This window comes from Musa acuminata, chromosome BXJ1-1, assembly GCF_036884655.1.
Source record: "Musa acuminata AAA Group cultivar baxijiao chromosome BXJ1-1, Cavendish_Baxijiao_AAA, whole genome shotgun sequence".
Lineage (NCBI taxonomy): Eukaryota > Viridiplantae > Streptophyta > Magnoliopsida > Zingiberales > Musaceae > Musa > Musa acuminata.
In genome coordinates this window covers 1,756,464-1,778,473 of record NC_088327.1, presented here as the reverse complement: position 1 = coordinate 1,778,473, position 22,010 = coordinate 1,756,464, and the positions used below count along the sequence as shown (strand labels likewise).

Genomic DNA, 22,010 nt, shown 5'->3' with positions numbered 1-22,010 from the left:
TAGTAATTTATCATAAGATTGAGAATTCAAATCTTGTTTTCATTATTTATCCATTATCAAAAAATAAGTATAAAATACTTAAAAAGTAAATTCTCATCATGTCATGAATCCGAAGTACAAATTAAGATAATCGAACAAATATATATTTTTCCTTTAATTCATGCTGACATGGCAAGATTGATCGATTGAGTTCCACGTGTTGAAATATGATCGATCGTGATCAATAAGTACCTAACAAAGATTAGTTCAGACGTGATGGGTTGGGTTTGTAGGCCACCGACCCACAAACTCGACCCAATTTAGTTTGCGGAGCTCGGTCCCGAGCCGGCACACTCAAATCTCTCACCCGAATCGTTTACCGGTGTGTCGATCGATTGATATGCGTGGGGCCGACGCGGGGCCGCATCTCATGCTCTCCTTAGTTCGAGAAGGCAAAAGGGTGAGTTTGGTCGTCCCGCAGGTTTAAAAGATCAGAGAAATCTAAAGAAGGTTGCGGTTCGAGTTGACACCGTCGAAGTCGAGTCGGTGTTGGGTTCGTTATTTTGCTGCGACGTGCATCGCCCTTTTGGAGCGCTCTTCTTCGCTTCTCCGGTTCGCCGCCTGGCTTACGGATAGGGTTGGGTTCCCATAACCCTACCGCGGGGTACCGGAGAAGGCGATATGATCCGACGAATAGGTGCGCACCAAGCATTCGATGAAATGCCTGTACGTCGAGCCTCTTCTTTTTATTTCATGTTCTTCTCGCCGGAGGGTGACCTATTTTTAGGCTTTTTCTTATGGATGGACCTCCCTCTCCTCTTCTAACATGCCATGAGTCCCTTTTTACGGTTGAATTTTTTATGCAATTTCTCATATTTCTTTGATTTGAAGTTGGTAATATGATAGTGTCTGATGTGCAGACCACCCTTCGGTGCTCAATGGTGTGAAAAGATTTCCTGTCTAATATGCTGTAGACGTTCTTCCAGTTACAAGAACGAGATTCGGGTTGCCTTCGTGGGGCACGAGGCCGGCATCGAGCTTGCAGATGAATCTTCCTCTCTGTTCACCTCTGAGACTAACCCCGACGGCTCGGTTCCCACCGTCGAACACATTGAGGGCTACTTGCTCCGTCTCCGGTTCGACGAAGAAGAACAGAGTCATCGTGATCTCCGGCCCCACAGGAGCGGGAAAGAGTAGGCTCGCATTAGAGCTAGCGAAGGCACTCGATGGGGAGATCGTTAGCGCTGATTCCGTGCAAGTGTACCGTGGACTTGATGTTGGATCGGCCAAGCCTTCTACGTGGGACAGAAACGAAGTGCCTCATCACTTGATCGACATCTTGCAACCCTCGGACGATTACTCTGCCGGGCAGTTCTTTGAGGATGCCAGGAGAGCAACCGAGGGCGTTGTAGGAAGAGGCCGAGTCCCAATTGTTGCCGGAGGGACTGGACTCTATCTAAGATGGTACATATATGGAAAGCCAGACGTTCCAAAGGCGTCGTTCGCGATTTCGCACGAAGTATGTGCAGAGCTCATGGAATTGCAGAACAGTAAGCAGTGGGATGCAGCTGTGGATTTAGTGGTCAAGGCCGGTGATCCAAATGCTCGGTTTCTGCCCACAAATAACTGGTATCGGTTGCGGCGTAGTCTCGAGATCATCAGGTCCTCTGGAATGCCTCCTTCAGCTTTCAGTGTGCCGTATGATTCATTTCGCCAGCGTCTTGATTCGAGAGCATCGCACACCTCGGTCGTCAAACACCTACCTGATGCAAACAGCTCCCTGAACACTGCAAAGGACCTGGATTACAACTTCATTTGCTTCTTCCTTACGGGCCCGAGAATTGATCTGTATAGGTCGATCGACTTGAGGTGCGAAGACATGCTGATGGAAACCGAAGGGCTTCTCTCAGAAGCCTCGTGGCTGCTTGACATTGGCCTTCATCCGAACATGAATTCTGCGACTCGAGCAATTGGGTACAGGCAAGCCATGGAGTACCTGCTGAGCTGTAGGGAACAAGGAGGAAGAAGCACTGCTGAAGAGTTCCGTGCATTCTTATCCGAATTCCAAAAAGCATCCCGAAACTTTGCAAAGAGGCAGATCACTTGGTTTCGGAATGAGCTTATCTATTACTGGCTTGATGCCTCGAGACCATTCGAAGAAGTCATCGATTTCATTTGTGATGCGTACCACGATCAAACGGGGAGATTGGTGGTGCCCGAGTCGCTTAAAATGAAGAAAGACACCAATGGGCGACAGGAAACCTACGAGCTGAAGTCCTATCGAGCACAAGTTAAGCTGTTTAGCCGCGATCAAGATTGCGATCATGTTATGAATTGGATCAGAAGCACCCAGCGTCGATAAGGTACGAGTTTATGAGAAATTGATAAGTCAGTGTTTTCGCCTTTCTGTCAGAGTATGTGAGTTATCTTGTCAATTGAATTTTGTCAACCAGTTAGAAAATGCATGCTGGAATGATTTTGTTAGTGTGATTAATGAGGTTCTTATGCTTTAGTAGTAGTGTGGTAGTGATGTCCAATATATTTCTCATTTACTCACTGCTATCTCTATAAACCTACTGTTCTGCATCTAAATGCTGCATAATGAATGTAGCCACACTCCAAATTCCTCCAAGAACTTGTAGCATAATTTATTGTGAAGTGAATTCAAGAGCAAAGAGTCTCCTTTGTGCCATTTTTGCCTGTTATTTAAGGATATGATTAAGTTGCCTTTTCATGGAAAAAGAAATTGAATAAACTGAGGAAAATTCTTGAGCTCAGTTCTTCTTCTTTCATCTTCTCATGTATAACCTCGTGCATTTTTGACTTCCTTGTAGCCAGAAACTTGGATAAATTAGGATGCTCTAAAACAAACAAGGAACAAAAGACACAGATCAGTTAAAAAGGATTTGGCTGACAACATGTTGTGCTATTCTATAAATAAAACAGGAAAATAGATCACAAGATAGCATAGCTTTGGTTTAATACCAGAAAAACTACTATTCTGTGCATTCAACCAAACAGTTATCATGCATTTATGTGGAGATCTATTGCATGTAGTGCACCATAAATCTCTCTCATGCTCGGGTGCCAATTCACTCCTACCAGGAATTCGTGGACGGTCCCATCCAGCTCGAACCAACTCCATCCAGGGCGGTTCTTGACGCCTCTCCCCTTCATCACCCTTCGGATCTCCACCACTTCCCTCCATTTGTTCTCAGAAGCATACATACTTGATAACTGCACATAAGCTCCGGTGTGGCAAGGATCCAACTCGAGCATCTTTCCTGCAACGACGTCTGCAAGCTCTGCGTAGCCATGGCTTTTGCAAGAACTCAGTAGAGCTCCCCAAGTTGCCACGTCTGGTTCGATATGGGAAGCAGCTCTAACAAGATCACATGCTTCGGAAACATGCCCAGCTCTTCCCAGCAGATGAACCATGCAAGATAAGTGCTCGGCGCGAGGAGTAATCCCATAGGATTCGGTCATCTTATCGAAGAAGGCTCTTCCTTCTTCGATCCATCCAGCATACGCACAAGCCGATAAAATTGCAACGAAGGTGGTGCTACTTGGCCTTGTGCCATCCTTGGACATCTCCGAGAAGAGCTCGAGGCATTCGGCTGCTTTCCCGTGAATGGCCAATCCCATCAGCATCACATTCCATGAGACCTGGCTCTTGTGCACCATCCTTGCGAACAGAGAACGAGCCGTATCTAAACAGCCACACTTGGCGTACATATCCACAAGCACAGTGCTCAAGACGGTGTCATGGCAGAGCTTGCTCTCGTCCAAGCTCAGGTGTATTTGCCGCCCCAAGTGAAGAGCACCTAGATGAGCACAAGCGGTGACGGTGCCGGTAATAGCTGCTTCGTTGGTTGCTACACCGGCGTCGATCATCTCCTTGTACGTGCTCAAAGCCTGCTCGAAGCGATCGTTTTGCACGTACCCATTGATCAGTGAACTCCAGGACACTTCATTCTTGTTTGGTGTTTGATCGAACAGACTCTGTGCAGCCTCCATGTCGCCAGTCCTCGCCGACCCAGCAACCATGGAGTTCCAAGAAACCACATCTTTGTGGGGCATCTCATCGAACAATTTCCAAGCATCATCGATGCTCCCACACTTGTTGTACATGTCGATCAATGAATTGACCACATGAGTGTTGTCCTTCACCCCCCTCTTGCATGCTAATCCTTCCAGTATCCTACCCAAGCTCAGATCACCCAGCTGCGAACAAGCGGTGCATGCAGCCACAATGCTAATCACGTCAGGCCTCACGTTTGCTTCCATCATTCGAGAGAACAGGTCGACAGCCTCCTTAGCACGGCCACTACGAACGTAACCATTTATCAGCTCAGTCCAAGCAATTTGATCTCTGTCAGGTAATTCATCAAACACGTCGTGAGCAAATCCGACGGACGCACAAGTAGTATAGGCGTGGATCAACGAATTCAGCACCAGAGTATCGGATCGAAAGCCGAATGCTATAGACTGAGCATGAACACCCATAACCAAACCAAGAGCTTTGAGATCGGGACATGCCTTGAGAACAAGGGAGAGGGTGACACCGTTGGGTTTGGCATCGCACCGTAACAGCTGCTTGTAAAGGGCTAATAAGACCGTGCCCGGGGAATTCGCTCGGGAATGGGATCTTAGAAGCTCATTACATATCTGGAGGAGGACTGCGTTCGACGCATGTCGGTTCTGGGAGAGCCCCTTGGTGATTACAAGGGCATGGATTTGGCTGAGATGAGCAACTTGGGTGCAGGCTTCGAGCAAGGGAACGCACGGCTTGGCAAGGGACAGGCATCGGGCCAGTGACTTGGACATTGGCATCACCATAAGCTGGCGATCAGGATTCGAGCTATATACAGGTAAGATCACGTACATCAACTCTCTTCAGATCATACATTGCGTCGGAGGAGGTCACGGAAGCCGAAGGGAAGGCAGCCATGAAGATGGAGTTCATGACGTCCCGGTACTTCTTCCCTGCGAGGCCGCGGTCCATGACTGCAAGAGTCCAAGGTATCATCGCCATGCCCCTCTCTCTCTCTCTGCTGCGTTCTGACAGGGAATGCAATGGGAGGCGGGTTGCCACCGTTCAAAGCCCAAAACAGCGAATTAAAGCTCGATGATGTCAATGTGGCTCAGAACACGCACTGTCCTGTTGCGGTTCGACTCCACCATGTCGCGACGAGTGGCCTCGGGCTGCCACAACAAATCACTCCGACTTGAACCGGTACTAACAGCCACAAAACCGCCCGCCAAAAGCAACAACCCGCGAGGGCTTCCCATCGATTTCTACCAGAATTCCGCGACGGGCTTCTCCCGGCCCCGCCTTTCCCTTTCCCTTTCCCTCCTCCTCGCTCTGGCGTCCCGATCTCAGCCGCCTCATCCCCCTCCTATACGCCCCTCGTTGTCCTCCTTATCCCGCCGATCCCCTCCTCTCGCCTGCTGCGGCGAGATCGGCAGGAGCGAGTTCTCGACGAATGTGCTGGCGTGGGAACCTCATATATTGATCTCCTCCGTCGTCGAATGGGCTTCTCAGGTCTGTTCTTCTGCTGGACCGTTGCAGTTTTTCTCCTTTCTACGAATTGGTAGCGTTACATCAGAGTAATTACTTTATATATGGTACAAGAATCGCTAGTTTTTGGTGGTTGTGCTTAGGACGGATTGGATTCAAAGAAGTGTGCACTGGATGTAAGATTCAAGACTTGGATCTTAACCAGACCAGTACTAATCGTTAGTCAATTGATAGATTGTTTTGTTTTGGGGCATCGAGTGGAGAATGGAAATTTAACCTGAAATTGGGCGTGAAAATTCCCATTGTTCCCAGGACATTCAAGGTGCTTCAAGATTATCCAAACACCAGTTCTCATCTCTTGTAGAATATTATAATTTATTATTATGAGTAAGGATGTAGAGTTTGAGATGGATTTATCGAGACATAAGACAGATTTTTATTGCAGGTTTTTGCTAGGGACAAAAAGGACTTGAATTGGTAGCCATGTGATTTTATCTATTGGAGACACAATTGATAGTATTATTCTTGGTTCTGTTATGACCATTTTCTGCCTGAAACTGGATGGTATTCTTGGTATCATGTAATCTATCTTGTAGTAATGGGATTCTAAGTCTTGCTTTCCTGAATCTTCTACCATTGAATCTGCTGAGACATGTATCGCTGAACTCTTCTTCGATCCTCATCATAGGAAGATCTTATAGAAATACATCTGGGTATCTGATTGTTACTCATCAAAGGATCTTTTTCTGAAAGTAACATATGGAAGTGCTGCATTTACAACATCATGAGACTTTGATTCTTCATCTGACAAAAGGGACAATATAAGATATCTTTACAATTATTCTTATTTTTGAATTAGCCATTTATGATATTAGGGTTCAAAAATAATGCGTAATGTGCATGCAGTGTCCTCCCTTGGGTCAGATTCAGCTGGATATGTAGGAAGCTTGGATGTTGATCTATTAAGTTACCGAGTTCTCAGATTTGGACAAGATTTTTCTAGTGGGAGATTGTATAGCATCGATATAGAAGTTCAAATCAAGTTGTAAAGATGACAGAAGATGTTATGTTGGACTATAAATCCTCTAGCAGACATATGATAGAACTGTGTTGTCCTAATAGTTCTACAGCAAAAAAAAAAAGAAGTTTTTTGCACTTAAACTTTTATCATTTGAAACAAAAATGATTTAGTGATGTACAGTAATTATTTGGGAGTTCACATGAAGATGTAAAATTGACATCATCTCTTCGGGTAGACCAGAAATCCTTCAATAAACTTATCAGTGGAACTCTGTCAGCCTAATAAAATAATATGTCCTTCAACCAAAAAATGTCAAGTATCTTAAAGTTATTTACACTGAAAAATATAAATCTTTTTAATAGTCATAGATTAACAAGTTCTTCCTATTAATTAATAATTAGGATCTTGTCCATTTGCAAACATGAAAAATGCATCTGATTTATATAAGAAAATAGGATGATTATTTTAAATTGGATTATGAAAGATGACATATTTTGTCAAAACCCCCAAATCTATACTTTCTTGATCTTAAATCAGCCCATAATCCGCAACTTAAACATATTGCATGGCTAGAAGTAAAAGTAGAATTAGCCAACTGAGAATTCAAAGCATTAGTTAAATTATAAAAACATACTGTTGGTTGGGATACTTATCCAACTTATTTAACAGATTGATCTGATTTACTATGCTAGAGATGCTTGTCGTCTACACTTTCTCCCGTAACATATATAAAATAAGAACAAGAACCTTGCAACTTAGCTCTTTGTGATGGAAAATTATGCGATTGATGTTAATATACTTAAATGTTTAACATATTTCTTTCAAGTTCATGGGTGCTTAAAATTATAGCTCTTGTTGATGAAAGAAAAAATTAGTTAAAACTAAATCAAAATGGGTCCATAGCTCAGTGGTAGAGCATTTGACTGCAGATCAAGAGGTCACCGGTTCGAACCCGGTTGGGCCCTATAATTTTTTTGTCATTTATAATATTTTCTGGTTGTTTGATTTCAATATTATCAACTGTTTTATGAAATACAAATTCTGGTCTATTAATGTCATTTGGGCATTAAAATGTTGGCCTATGATCCTTAAAAAATCTTAATAAATATTATCAACTTGACATTATAATGTTTTGTATTATAATCATGAGTAATCTTTGATGACAATATATAACTTATTTTTATCGTGAATGAGATATGTTAAGTAGAGTATGAAGATGGTATCATTATATTTGTTAACTTCTATCTAATGTAAGATTATAAGACCTATTATGTTTGTTAAATAAAAATTCAACGTTGTCCTAATCCATCAAATATGTGGCACCAATTTTTCAAGTTTGAGTTTATTATGTTTTTTAACATGATTGAAAAAAAAATGATTTGTATGAAGTTTTTGACTGTCTTTAATTTTTTTTCTATAGTTATATTATGACAATCTAAGAAATCTTGATGATTGTGTAGAATGTTGATACCTATTCGAAGGAATGAAATGCTGATCTAACTTCACTCGGTCGGATATATTGGGAGATCTATGGTTCTGTTATAATAAGATTACCAAATTCAATAGTTCCATATGTTACGTTATACGAGCAACTTTCTGACATAGCCATCCTCAAATAGAGACAGTACTTTACTAACTTTCTGACATAGCCATCCTCAAATAGAGACAGTGCTTCTCTAACTTTCTGACATAGTCATCCTAAGACAGTACTTCGCTGAAATAGTACCCGAAATAAAGAGCTGTTCACTGTTATAATGAAATGACAAGGGTTTCTGAATCAAATGCTGCGTCAATGGCTTTGGTTGAGACATCAACGTTGCTTATTACTTTAGTAGATGGCTTTTTTTATTTTGTGCATGTTGGAGACATGGTCAGTCCAAAATATTTTTAATGGGTTAGCAGTAGATGTCTCGATTGCTTGCAGTTTTATTCTAGTCGTCAAATCATTATCCTTATCTTTTACAGCTCCTAATAATCCGAGTAAGTACTTTAATTAGGCGGTTTGTCAGCCACACAATGTGATTAGTTTCATGATTAAACCATGCATGATTTTATTAAGATCAAATTAGTTATATGTTCAAGCATGTAAATTACTTTTTTGTTTTTTTACTTTGTTGTTCATCAGATATATCTAATAGGCAATAAGTAGCATGGAGAGTAACAAAGCTGTTGACTTACTTTAGGATTTAAAAAAAGGTTCTTGTTAGTTAATTATGCCACAATGATGTGCTTGCTGGTTGGTGTAATTTTTGCCATACTGTAAGAAGATTTGATAAATTTTATGGCTAATCATGTCATTTGGATGCTAGTTCATGATTAGTGCAACTGATGCAGTTTGTTTAAATCAGTATATCTCACTCACAATCTTTGATGCATGAGGCATTAGACAATGCAAATAAGCAAGTCACAGTCTGCTCCCTGTTGTATCAATGGTTTCATCATTGTCCTAAAAAATGTCATCATGACTGCACAGAAAATAGCTACATAGCTGTTTAATGAAATTCGAATCATGTTAAATTAGATGTCAATTGTTTATGAATTCTAGTGCCTGTTTGTTGATGATGCAACCATATGATAATGGTTAGGAAGAAGCATCCCCCACCTGCTGTATGTGAGTCAGTCTTTAGAGCACAAAGATTGCAGGCAATATAAGATAGATGTGTAGGTGGAAGGATCAATGTTTCTAAACGATCGAAGTTTTTGGCTTTTGTAGTTTGGTATGGGCTATATATATTACAAGTGGGGTTTGTCAGACAACTACAATAGCTAAGTGCAATCGAAATATTATATTACTGCTCCACTTGTATTGATCATTCTGAGACTCCATCTAAATCACTGTAGAAATGAAGCTTATTAATCTTGCATTCTCCTTTTTATCTTTTTAGTTCACATAAATTATTTTATTCCCGGAGTATTCTTTTTATTTATTTATTTATTTATTTTTAATACTCTTGCTCCATTATAAACTACAACAACAAATCATAATGTTCCAACAATTCCAAGTCAATTGCATGTTTTTTTTTTTATTGAACATTTCGCAAGGCAATATATACATTGAATACCGAATTGAAGGTAAATTTAAATTTCGCAATGACATTACATGCTCTCTTTTTGTTTTTCTGTAAGTATATCCATTTTGTATCGTGATTTATCTCTCTCTTCCATCGTGCTATGCTGTTTCAAGATGTGTAAAGTTAGTTGATTGGCGTCTTCAAGATCTGTGCACCTCAGATCGATTGAATCCTTTTGCACCTCGTCGCACGTCAGACAATCCTACAAAAAGAATTTGGCTGACGACATGTGCTATTCTATAAATACAACAGGAAAATAGATCACAAGCTAGCATAGACAAAGCAAAATATATGATTCCAGAGACAAATTATATATTATCTTCGTTTAATACCAGAAAATCTATTCTGTGCGTTCAACCAAAACAGTTATCATGCATTTATGTGGAGATCTATCGCATGTAGTGCACCATAAATCTCTCATTCGCGGGTGCCAATTCACTCTTACCAGTAATTCATGTAGTGCACCATAAAGCTCAACCCCAATAAAAGATTAGGATAGAAACACAGATAAAATAATATTCTTGTTTTCTTATATTTTTAATTAATCTATGATTTGATGATCGATTTGAATAACTAATCTAATTGCATGATTTGAGTGATTGATCGAGAAAAATCTCTCCCTCAAAACCTGTTTAAATATTCATCATCTCAATAAATAAAATTCATATATGTTATAATATATTTCTTAATTCTTCATGGTATTGGAGCTCCTCTTGCCTCAAGCAAAACATTCTCGTCCTCGCTATTTGACGATAATAATCACTCTTCTCCGTTGATCGTCGTTGCTTGATTTCCTCCTCTTGTCTCAAGCTTCAATCCATCGCAGAGTTTTCTTGTTTCCCTAATGGTTCTCATCGTAGATCTGTTGTTGTCACTGTAGCAACAACGACATCCTCTTCTTAGAGAACTACTCCTCTCTCTTTCTCCTCATTGATTGTTGCTCGAGCGGAGGAGCGCTCCCCCTTCCTCCTCACCCACTACCTAGCGCTCTCTAACCCAAGCGCTTCCCTTTTCTCCTCATCGACCATCGAGCGTTCTCTGCCTTGAGCGCTCCCTCTTTGTTTCATTGCGGTCGCTCGATAGCTTCTAGACAACTAGAGGCTTGTCGCCTACTCTCAACCTCCTCGTCCTCGGGGGTGCACAACATCGCCAACTATGATCGCCCCTTTGCCTACCACCTTCCTCATAAGCTAGCAAGAAACACTAGCTATCGTTGTTGTTATTTTACTGATAGAAATCATTATGGTTGCCCCTCTGCCCTCTCTCACACCCGCATGTCTATTAGTAGACCTCTTATCCAATTCTCGAATGTGTGGTCTTCCTCGGTTACGTAAGTTCAAATAGTGGAGATCGAGATAAGCAGCAACCTCCACTCTTTTATAGTTTGATCTATCGAATTGGTTCATACTCTCAACATGTATTTCTCATCTACAACTAACGACTATAGAGATAATGAAGACATTATCATTGGTGACGGTAACAAAATCTCTATTACTCACACTAGTTTCGCAAATACTTAATTTAGACACCAACATTTTAACACTCACTGATGTTCTATATACTTCATATTAAAAAAAACCTTATTTCTATTTCTCAATTTTATAAATAAAATAATATTTTTATTAATTTTTTTCTTGACTTGTTTTTTTAAAGGATTTGAGCAGCCAGCATCCTTGGTCCAAGGAACAAAGATAATACTTACGAGTGATTGTCAACTTCACAAATCATCATGCCAACCACTCTTACTTCAATTATTGTTCCAATCGACATATGGTATGATCGTCTTGATCAATAATTAGTGTCTATTCAACACCAACAACTTTCTCGATTATTCTCTTTCAGCTTCCAAATCAAATGGAATTATGACTTATCGTGATACTTTTATACTGGAGAACAGGTCCATGGACTCTACTACGAACGTAACCATTTATCAGCTCAGTCAAAGCAATTTGATCTCTGTCAGGAAATTCATCAAACACGCCGTGAGCAAATCCTACGGACCCACAAGCAGTATAAGCGTGGATCAACGAGTTCAGCACTAGAGACTGCGGAAGAACATCCATTACCAAACCAATAGCTTTGAGATCGGGACATGCCTTGAGAACAAGGGAGAGGGTGACACCGTTGGGTTTGGCATCGCACCATAACAGCTGCTTGCAAAGCGCTAATAAGACCGTGCCTGGGGAATTCGCTCGGGAATGGGTTCTTAGAAGCTTATTACACATCTGGAGGAGGACAGCGCTCGGCGCATGTCGGTTCTGGGAGATCCCCTTGGTGATTACAAGGGCATGAATTTTTCTGAGATGAGCCACTTGGGTGCAGGCTTCGAGCAAGGGACAGACATCGGGCCAGTGACTTGGACATTGGCATCACCATAAGCTGGCGATCAGGATTCGAGCTATATACTGGTAAGATCACGTACATCAACTCTCTTCAGATCATACATTTCGTCGGAGGAGGTAACGGAAGCCGAAGGGAAGGCAGCCATGAAGATGGAGTTCATGACGCCCCGGTGATTCTTCCCTGCGAGGCCGCGGTCCATGACTGCAAGAGTCCAAGGTATCATCGCCATGCCTCTCTCTCTCTCTCTGTTCTGCGTTCTGACGGGGAATGCAATGGGAAGCGGGTTGCCACCGTTCATGGCCCCAAAAGCTGGTGGTCATCCATCGACGAAGACGATGATGGAGCCGCCACAGAATGCAGAAATAAAAAAATCAATGTGCGATAAAAGCTCGATGATGGTCAATGTGGCGTATAAAACATACTGTCCAGTTGCGGTGCGACTCCACAATGTCGCGACGAGTGGACTCGGACTGCCACAACAACACACTCCGAGTTGAACCGGTACTAAGAGCCACAAAACCGCCCGCCAAAAGCAACAAACCGCGAGGGCTCGCCATCGATTTCTACCAGACTACCGCGACGGGTTTCTCCCATCCCCCCCTTCCCCTTTCCCTCCTCCTATCTCTGGCGTCTCGATCTCAGCCGCCTCATCCGCCTCCGGTACCCCTCGTTGTCCTCCTCATCCGGCGGCTCCCCTCCTCTCGCCTGCTGCGGCGGGATCGGCCGAAGCGAGTTCTCGACCGGTGTGCTGTCGTGGGAACCTCAGATATTGATCTCCTCCGTCGTCGAATGGGCTTCTCAGGTCTGTTCTTCTGCTGGACCGTTCAGTTTTTCTCCTTTCTACGAATTGGTAGCGTTACATCGGAGTAATTACTTTCTATATGGTACAAGAATCGCTAGTTTTTGGTGGTTGTGCTTAGGACGGATTGGATTCAAAGAAGTGTGCACTGGATGTAAGATTCAAGACTTGGATCTTAACCAGACCAGTACTAATAGTTATTCAATTGATAGATTGTTTTGTTTTGGGGCATCGAGTGGAGAATGGAAATTTAACCTGAAATTGGGCATGAAAATTCCCATCGTTCCCACGACATTCAAGGTGCTTCAAGATTATCCAAACACCAGTTCTCATTTCTTGTAGAATATTATAATTTATTATTATGAGTAAGGATGTAGAGTTTGAGATGGATTTATCAAGACATAAGACCGATTTTTGTTGCAGGTTTTTGCTAGGGACCAAAAGGACTTGAATTGGTAGCCCTGTGATTTTATCTATCGGAAACACAATTGATAGTATTATTCTTGGTTCTGTTATGACCATGTTCAGCCTGACACTGGATGGTATTCTTGGTATCATGTAATCTATCTTGTAGTAATGGGATTCGAAGTCTTGCTTTCCTGAATCTTCTACCATTGAATCTGCTGAGACATGTACCGCCGAACTCTTCTTCGATCCTCATCATAGGAAGATCTTATAGAAAGACATCTAAGTATCTGATTGTTACTCATCAAAGGATCTTTTTCTTAAAGTAACATGCGGAAGTGATGCGTTTACAAGATCATGAGACGATAGTTTTCATCAGACAAAAGGGGCAATACAAGATATCTATACAATTATTCTTGTTTTTTAATTAGCCATTTATGAGATTAGGGTTAAAAAATGATGGGTAATGTCCATGCAGTGTCCTCCTTTGCGTTAGATTTAGCCAGATATGTAGGAAACTTGGATGTTGATCTAAGAAACACAGCCAGATATCTGATTGTTACTCATCAAAGGATCTTTTTCTGAAAGTAACATGTGGAAGTGCTGCATTTACAAGATCATGAGACGACAGTTCTTCATCAGACAAAAGGGATAATATATAGATATCTTTACAATTATTCTTGTTTTATTATTAGCCATTTATGAGATTAGGGTTCAAAAATGATGCGTAATGTGCATGCAGTGCCCTCGTTTGGGTTAGATTCTGTTGGATATATAGGAAGCTTGGATGTTGATCTATTAAGTTATCGAGTTCTCATATTTGGACAAGATTTTTCTAGTGAGAGATTATATAGCATTGATATAGAAGTTCAAATCAAGTTGGAAAAATGACAAGATGTTATGTCGAAGTATGTACAGTAATTATTTGGGAGTTCACATGAAGATGTAAAATTGACATAATCTCTTCGGGTAGACTAGAAATCCTTTAGTAGACTTATCAGTGGAACTCTGTCAGCCTAATACAATAATATGTCCTTTAGCCAAAAAATGCCAAGTATATTAAGGTTATTTGCACCGAAAAAAATAAATCTTTTTAATAGACGTAGATTGACAAATAAATTATTAATTAATAATTTGGATGTTGTCCATTCACAAACTTGAAATATCTATCTGACTTATATAAGAAAACAGGATGATTATTTTAAATTGGATTATGAAAGATGGTTTATTTTGTCAAAATCTCTAAATCTGTGCTTTCTTGATCTTAAATTTGTCCATAATATGTAACTTAAACATGTAGCATTACTAAAGTATAAGTAGAATTAGCCCACTGAGAATTCAAAGCGTTAGTTAAATTACAATAACACACTGTTGGTTGGGACAGTTATCCAACTTATTTTACAGGTTGATCTGATTTACTATGCTAGATATGTCTGTCGTCCACACTTTCTCCCATAACATGCATAAAATGAGAACAGGAACCTTCCAACTTAGCTATTTATGATGGAAGATTATGCGATTGATGTTTTTGTGTTTATTGGTGCTTAAATGTTTAACATATTTCTTTTAATCTCACTGAAGCTTAAAATTTTAGCTCATATTGTTGAAATAAAAATCAGTTAAAATTAAACCAAAACGGGTCCATAGCTCAGTGGTAGAGCATTTGACTGCAGATCAAGAGGTCACCGGTTCGAACCCGGTTGGGCCCTGTAAATTTTTCGTTTATAATATTTTCTGGTTGTTTGCTTTCAATATTATAAACTGTCTCGTGATTTATAATTTATGTTCTACCAATGTCATTTAGTTATTAAAATGTTATTTATAATCCTTAAAATTAAATCAAAATGGGTCCATAGCTCAGTGGTAGAGCATTTGACTGCAGATCAAGAGGTCACCGGTTCGAACCCGGTTGGGCCCTCTGAAGTTTTTCATTTATAATATTTTCTGGTTGCTTGCTTTCAATATTATCAACTGTTTCATGATCTACAAATTTTAGCCTACTAATGTCATTTGGGCATTAAAATGTTGGTCTATGATCCTTAAAAAATATAAATCGGTATTATCGACCTGACATTATAATGTTTTGTATTATAATCATGAGTAATCTCTGATAACAATAGATAACTTTATAATGTTTTGTATTATAATCATGAGTAATATCCTATAACAATAGACAACTTATTTTATTGTACATGAGATATCAACATTATAATTTTTTGTATTATAATCATGAGTAATATTTGATAATAATAGGTAATTTACTTTTATCGTATATGAGATCTTTAAATAGAGTATGATGATAGTACTATTATGTTTGTTAACTTCTATCTACCGTAAGACTTATTATGTTTGTTAAATAAAAACTAAATCTTGTCCTAATCCATCTAATGTGTGGCACCAATTTTTCAAGTTTAAGTTTATTATGTTTTTTGACATGATTTAAAAAAAATCGTTTGTATGAAGTTTTTGACTGTCTTTAATTTTTTCCAAGAAATCTTGATGAATGTGTAGAATGTTGATACCTATTCCAAGCAATGAAATGCTGATCCAACTTCATTTGGCTGGATTTATTGGCAGATCTATGGTTCTGTTATATTAAGATTAGCAAAGACAATAGTTCCAGATGTCACGTTATATGAGCAAATTTCTGACATAGCAATCTTCAACTAGAGACAGTACTTCACTGAAACAGTATTCGAAATAAAGAGCTGTTCACTGTTATAATGAAATGACAAGGGTTTCTGAGTCAAATGCTGCATGAATGGCTTAAGTTGAGACATCAACGTTGCTTGTTACTTTAGTAGATGGCTTTGTTTATTTTGTGCATGTTGGAGACATGGTCAGTTCAAGATGTTTTTAATGGGCTAGCAACAGATGTCTTGATTGCTAGCAGTTTTATTCTAGTAGCAAAATCTGTGCTGTCATATTTTAGATATCGAATCCTTATCCTTAACCTATACAGCTCCTAATCCGAGTAAGTACTTTAATTAGGCGGCTTGTCAGCCACACAATGTGATTAATTTCATGATTAAACCATGCATGATTTTATTAAGATCAAATTAGTTATATGTTCAAGCATGTAAATTACTTTTTTGTTTTTTTACTTTGTTGTTCATCAGATATATCTAACAGGCAATAAGTAGCATGGAGAGTAACAAAGCTGTTGACTTACTTTAGGAGTTAAAAAAAGGTTCTTGTTAGTTAATTATGCCACAATGATGTGCTTGCTGGTTGATGTAATTTTTGCCATACTGTACGAAGATTTGATAAATGTTATGGCTAAACCATGTCATTTGGATGCTAGTTCATGATTAGTGCAACTGATGCAGTTTGTTTAAGTCAGTATATCTCTCACTCACAATCTTTGATGCATGAGGCATTAGACAACGCAAATAAGCAAGTCACAGTCTGCTCCCTGTTGTATCAATGGTTTCATCATTGTCCTAAAAAATGTCATCATGACTGCACAGAAAATAGCTACATAGCTGTTTAGTGAAATTCGAATCATGTTCAATTAGGTGTCAATTGTTTATGAATTCTAGTGCCTGTTTGTTGATGATGCAACCATATGATAATGGTTAGGAAGAAGCATCCCCCACCTGCTGTATGAGAGTCAGTATTTAGAGCACAAAGATTGCAGGCAATATAAGATAGATGTGTAGGTGGAAGGATCAATGTTTCTAAGTGATTGAAGTTTTTGGCTTTTGTAGTTAGGTATGAGCTATATATTACAAGTGGGGTTTATCAGACAACTGCAATAGCTAAGTGCAATTGAAATATTATATTACTGCTCCAGTTGTGAAAGGCCATGCATATTATTGATTATTCTCAGACTCCATCTAAACAGCTATAGAAATGAAGCTTATTGCTCTTTCATTCTCCTCTATCTTTTTAGTTCACATAAATTATTATTTTGTTCTTGTAGTATTCCTTTTTTTTTAATTTATTTATTTTTGTACTCTTGCTCCATTCATTATAAACCACAACAACAAATCATAATGTTCCAACAATTTCAAGTCAATTACTTGGTTTGTTTGTTTGTTTTTTTTTTTTTTTGTATTGAACATTTCTCAAGGCAATATCCTTCTTTAAATAGTACATTGAATGTCGAATTGAAGGTGAATTTGCATGAAAAAATATACCCTTATGTGTTTAATTTACACTTGTATGCTTTTTAGTAGGTGTATCAATTTCATATCATGATTTATCGATCTCCTCCATCGTGCTATTCTGCTTCGAGATGTGCAAAAACATTTTGATTGGCGTATTCGAGATCTGTGCACGTCATATCCTTTGGTCCCTCAGACAATCCTACAAGAAAGAAATCACGGCAAATGTGCAGAATAATACGAGATTCATGATTCACAAACATGCGGCCTCAGAAATCCTTTGATCGATCCGAGAAACATTCGAATAGAGAGTTAGATTTGGGTGCAGACACATCAAATCAGGCAGGTTCAGATTCGAACATCTACTCATTACAGATATCGATATCTATTTTTGACTCGTCTGAATCGAAACCAGATATATTTTGATGGGATTTGAGACCGATTGTGATTCAACTTTCCGTTGGATTTGACGAACTGATCAACTTTGGCTACCTTTCATCAGTTCACTTCAGATAGTACAGACTGGCGATCCGTTCAACATCAGAGGCATGAATGGGGCCCGTACGTAGACCAATTCCAACCATGACAACTCCAAACACCGAGTGGGTTGCCTCTGCATCAACTCTCACCCACCGTCCTGTATGATGGGTTCACTGATCCACTCCATCGGTCCCGTTCTTTCACAGAGATGTCCATGTCACTCATCTTCCATCAATATCAAACAAGAACCCTATCCAGGTATGCGACCTTTCTCTACATTCTTACATTTAAAAGTTAATACTTGTTAATATTTGAATCGACTACTAGAGCATCAGAACGAAGCATATCGGGAATGAATTGTTTTTCAGGTCAATTGTATTTTTAATCTGTTAACATGTCACTTTTTTTTTCCATCTTATTCGTAAAGATAAAAGTCAAGACTACAGTTAGTTTGATTTTATCACTTAGCGTTAGCAAACTTGATACCATGTGGAGGATATAATTAGATAAGTATGAATAAAATAAATATATATCATTAAATATTTTAATCATCAATCATATCATAAATTTTCATCTCACAAGTAAATATCTTCCGCACCTTCTACATAACACTTTTCTACACCAGGGAAAAAAAAAGTGGTATCTCTTTATATTTGTGGTTGGGGAGTTAGCACGATAAGGCTTAACTCCATATGCATAGGGTCGTCTGGTCCGACACTGGGCAGTGGAGATAGGTGTCAGTTTTCATACGTTCGTCACCTCGTCACGTCCTTATCAGATCCCTGCACACAGGTTAGGATTGAGAGATTTCCCGACCCGACCCCTCCGAAAATTAAGTTAGTTTTTTTTTTCTTTTCTCCCCCAGCACTGACCAGGGGATGTGTTTTTACACCTACGTGCGGAGCCGATCGTACTTAGTTCATTAATGTCTGTCAACCACGGGGACGGTAGACCCATACTTCTCATGTGGGTGCTGATTGACCCATATGGATCGGTGTCGAACAATGCCGCCCCAAGCTTTTCGGGATGGCCACGTACCTTGTGGCACTGTCCTAGGTTTTTGGGGGCGACATCATACGGGTCGACATCGAGCGGCGTCGCCTCGGATTTTCCGAGGTGGAATCATACCATGCACGGCTTTGTACAGTATTGGGGGGATCCGAATCCGACATGTTGTGCTGATGCGATCTGCCACCTCAGCTCTGTGCGACGCCCGGTGATGATGTGGCTGAAGGCCGCTGCCTTGGAGTGTGCGTCGCCTGTATATGCCCTATCAGAATAGAGCCAATGGGTGTCATCATCAGCCCATTGGAGTTGCCACCTTGGTGCAAAAGCAAGATAAAGTGGTGAGTGAAGGTTGATTGTTTTCATGTGGGTTGTTTTCCTTGCACTGGTTCTTCCTACGATGACCAAGTGGTTTAGGATTTAGGGTTATAAGTGTCGTTTTCGACTTTCAAGTGCCTTCATGGAGGGTGCAGAAGCTTCTAGTGGCTTACATTTTGTCTTGTGCTTGGAAGACTATATAAACTGTACTGTCGACTCACAAGTGTGCAAATTAAAAGTGTGTTTTTAGGAGAATTATAGTACAAGGATGATTGCATATCCTGATTGAAGCTGATCGCATTAAGCTTCTTTAAATCCTTAACGACAAGTGAGGAAAGAAGAATTCAAACCCAAAAAAACCCATATAATGATTTATCAAATTCTTTATCATCTAAGTTGCTCAACATCTTCTAGGGTTTGTAACTTTTTTTTAAACTACTGATTTTTTTAGCATTATACATATTAGGGTTTGTCCTTGACCTTGGGTTGTGTTGTATCTTAAACATGGTTAATCTTCTTTTGAGTTATATCTAAGGTGATGTCAGCCTTCTTGTCCTCCTCTCCCACTAGTGAGTCAATGTGAGTTAGAGACATTTTAGGATCAATATGGGTAGGTTTAGTATTTCTCTAATTTATTAAGTTTTGGTATGTTTAATATATATATATATATATATATATATATATATATATATATATATATATATATATATATATATATATTCTTTTTGTTGTCTGGGGAATCTTCTTTTTAACCTATTGTTGACCAGGTCATGTAGTTGGTGAAAGGAAGGGGTCAAGTCTCACATATATAACATATGTGATATATGTTTAACATATAGTCAACCTTTTCTTCACTCTTTGTCCTTCAGGACCATCCACCAACCGAGAGAAGCAATGGGAAGTGTAGTAGTCAACAATAATGTTTTTTGTTTCATGGTATGCATTGGTTGACTCCAAGTCTTGGATAGCCACTACCACAATGATTTGAACTTAGAATCTCTTTATTTAAGTGAAGAAGGATAGTAACATGTAGACTTTAATGAAGTATCGGTTGTATATAATAATAATTATGGATCCCCAAAGAAACTCTTCATGTGAGAGTAGGTGTTGGTATATGGATCATTTACTCTCCTATCTCCAAATTTATTCTTTCTAAATAGTGCTCCTCTTGTATGCTGAGTCATTAACATGTTTCTCGAACAACTACTTGGGACCCAAAGCATCCATCTCGAAACATTTTCTCAAGCTACAACACTGATCCTATTATAGTTATGACAAAAAGACTATCCCCCCCCCCCCCGCTCTCTCTCTCTCCAAAATGATTTGGTTTGTAAGTCAATGCCAGCAAAATTTTCTCATCGAGGAGCCCTTTGTGTTACACTTCAATAAGATCATTAGTTGGAATGATGTTGATGGAGTAGGTCCCACCTTGTGATATCCTTTCATCATATATGGATTCAAATTTGTTTGATGCATCTTTGATGATTTCAAGTGGCATGGTAGTACTAATTCGTGAGGATTGGATACCAACTCTTTTGTCAGTCAGTGATATCCATATTCCTTGTTCTTATTTTGTAAATGAATAATAATATATTTCTTTTCTGATGATCTATCGACACTCACAACCTTTCCTTGCAATCAGAGACAAAAAATAATAATAATTAAAATTGATAACCTACAAGTAAATTTTGATATTAATATGGATGATTTCTAACTTGTATTTGGGGACAAAAAGTTTGTGATGCATGTGAAGAATCACACCACCTTGATGACCAAGAGACACTTTTTGATCCGCCGTACCTGACCTCGTGTCGTTTTTATCCCACCGAGGACACTATTGGTTCGATTCTGTAGGGGCCAACAGAAACCATGACCACTGGGAACCCATCCTTTCCTGTTTGCTACCTCTGGCGACTCACCGCATCCGCCGCCAAAGCGGCGGAATTTAACTGTGTCCCTTTTACTTTTTTTTTTTTTTTTGCTTTTTAGCTTTTATTAACGCTTTGCCGAAAATTTATCGACCCTCCATCGTCCATCCAACGGCTGATGTGCGTGGAGGCCCGTTAAGTCATTTCACATGCTGTAATCTTTTCCTTCGCACGACAATTAAAGCAACAATGAATGACATTTCGTACAGTGTAATTAGGTCAAATCACGAGAAACAGAAGTCATTTGGCCGGAAATTAACTCCGCCCTCCTCTCTCTCTCTCTCTCTCTCTCCCTCCGCCATAAATAGCCTACAGTTTCCACTTCGAATTCGAACCCACGCCTTCTGCCTCCCCCGCATCGCAGAGAAAGCTCGAGGGTTGCCGACAATGGCGTCGCACTCCTAATCGCAGCTCTCCTGCTCTTGGATTTTGGGTCTTTCTCTGGTTCGAGGTGTTCCTTCCTTCTTGTAAGATTGTTTGCAGAGATGGCGGCCACGAAATGGAGTTCGCAGACCAGCGGCTACGAGACAGCGATTTGGGCCACCAAGATCGCTTTTTGCTTCCTTGGCGTCGTCTCTTGCGGCGCCGCCGCCAGGGCTGCTGTCCCCGCCGCCGCTGAAGCCCTGTCCTTCGCCCTCCCGGGCTTTTGCGCCTCCCTCCGCTCCTGGCTCGCGCCGCCGTACCTCCTCATCGCCGTCCATTTCATTATCCTCGCCATCTGGAAGCTCTCCGATCAGATGCAGCACCGCGAGCAATGGGCGGTGGAGGAGAGGACGGCGGAGCCCGGGAGTCCCAGAAGGTTCAAGGCTTTCGAGCCCGCGCCTACTGCTGGCCTTCTCCGGGGGCCCTCGCCGGGTATCTTGCCGCCTCCGACGACCATGGCGACTCCAGCACCGGATCCCGATGAGCGCTCGCCGTCCGAAGCATCGTGCCTCACGGCGGAGTCCGGCGAGAGGTCCACGGCTTCGTCGGCGCTTGCGAGCAAGAGGAGCGTCGAACCGGACTCCCAGAGCAGCATGACGACGGTGGAA

The 22,010-nt window shown here is 40.4% G+C and overlaps 2 protein-coding genes, 1 long non-coding RNA gene and 3 other non-coding genes across 9 annotated transcripts; 5 read left to right on the top strand and 1 right to left on the bottom strand.

Annotated features, from left to right (window-relative positions):
* Positions 1–478: 478 nt before the first annotated feature.
* On the top strand, positions 479–4,148 carry LOC103979877 (tRNA dimethylallyltransferase 9). 4 transcript variants are annotated; one of them, XM_009396114.3, is made up of 3 exons: positions 479–676; positions 966–2,342; positions 3,085–4,148. In XM_009396114.3, exons 1-2 carry the CDS (start codon positions 661–663, stop codon positions 2,339–2,341), a joined length of 1,392 nt encoding a protein of 463 aa, XP_009394389.2. In that variant the 5' UTR covers positions 479–660; the 3' UTR covers position 2,342; positions 3,085–4,148. The 4 variants fall into 4 exon arrangements, with proteins under 4 accessions (XP_009394389.2, XP_018681576.2, XP_018681593.2 ...); XM_018826031.2 differs by having other exon boundaries at positions 480–676; positions 900–2,342; XM_018826048.2 differs by having other exon boundaries at positions 480–705.
* On the bottom strand, positions 2,840–5,201 carry LOC135594987 (pentatricopeptide repeat-containing protein At1g31430-like). The gene has a single exon (XM_065085502.1). The coding sequence runs from the start codon at positions 4,864–4,866 to the stop codon at positions 3,004–3,006; it is 1,863 nt and encodes a 620-aa protein (XP_064941574.1). The 5' UTR covers positions 4,867–5,201; the 3' UTR covers positions 2,840–3,003.
* Positions 5,202–7,414: 2,213 nt separating this feature from the next.
* Positions 7,415–7,486, top strand: TRNAC-GCA (transfer RNA cysteine (anticodon GCA)). The gene has a single exon. It is a non-coding gene; the product is annotated as a tRNA-Cys (tRNA).
* Positions 7,487–11,255: 3,769 nt separating this feature from the next.
* LOC135679855 (uncharacterized) lies at positions 11,256–18,402 on the top strand. The gene is made up of 3 exons (XR_010515351.1): positions 11,256–11,365; positions 11,490–12,737; positions 17,321–18,402. It is a non-coding gene; the product is annotated as an uncharacterized LOC135679855 (long non-coding RNA).
* On the top strand, positions 14,777–14,848 carry TRNAC-GCA (transfer RNA cysteine (anticodon GCA)). The gene has a single exon. It is a non-coding gene; the product is annotated as a tRNA-Cys (tRNA).
* On the top strand, positions 14,986–15,057 carry TRNAC-GCA (transfer RNA cysteine (anticodon GCA)). The gene has a single exon. It is a non-coding gene; the product is annotated as a tRNA-Cys (tRNA).
* Positions 18,403–22,010: the final 3,608 nt, after the last annotated feature.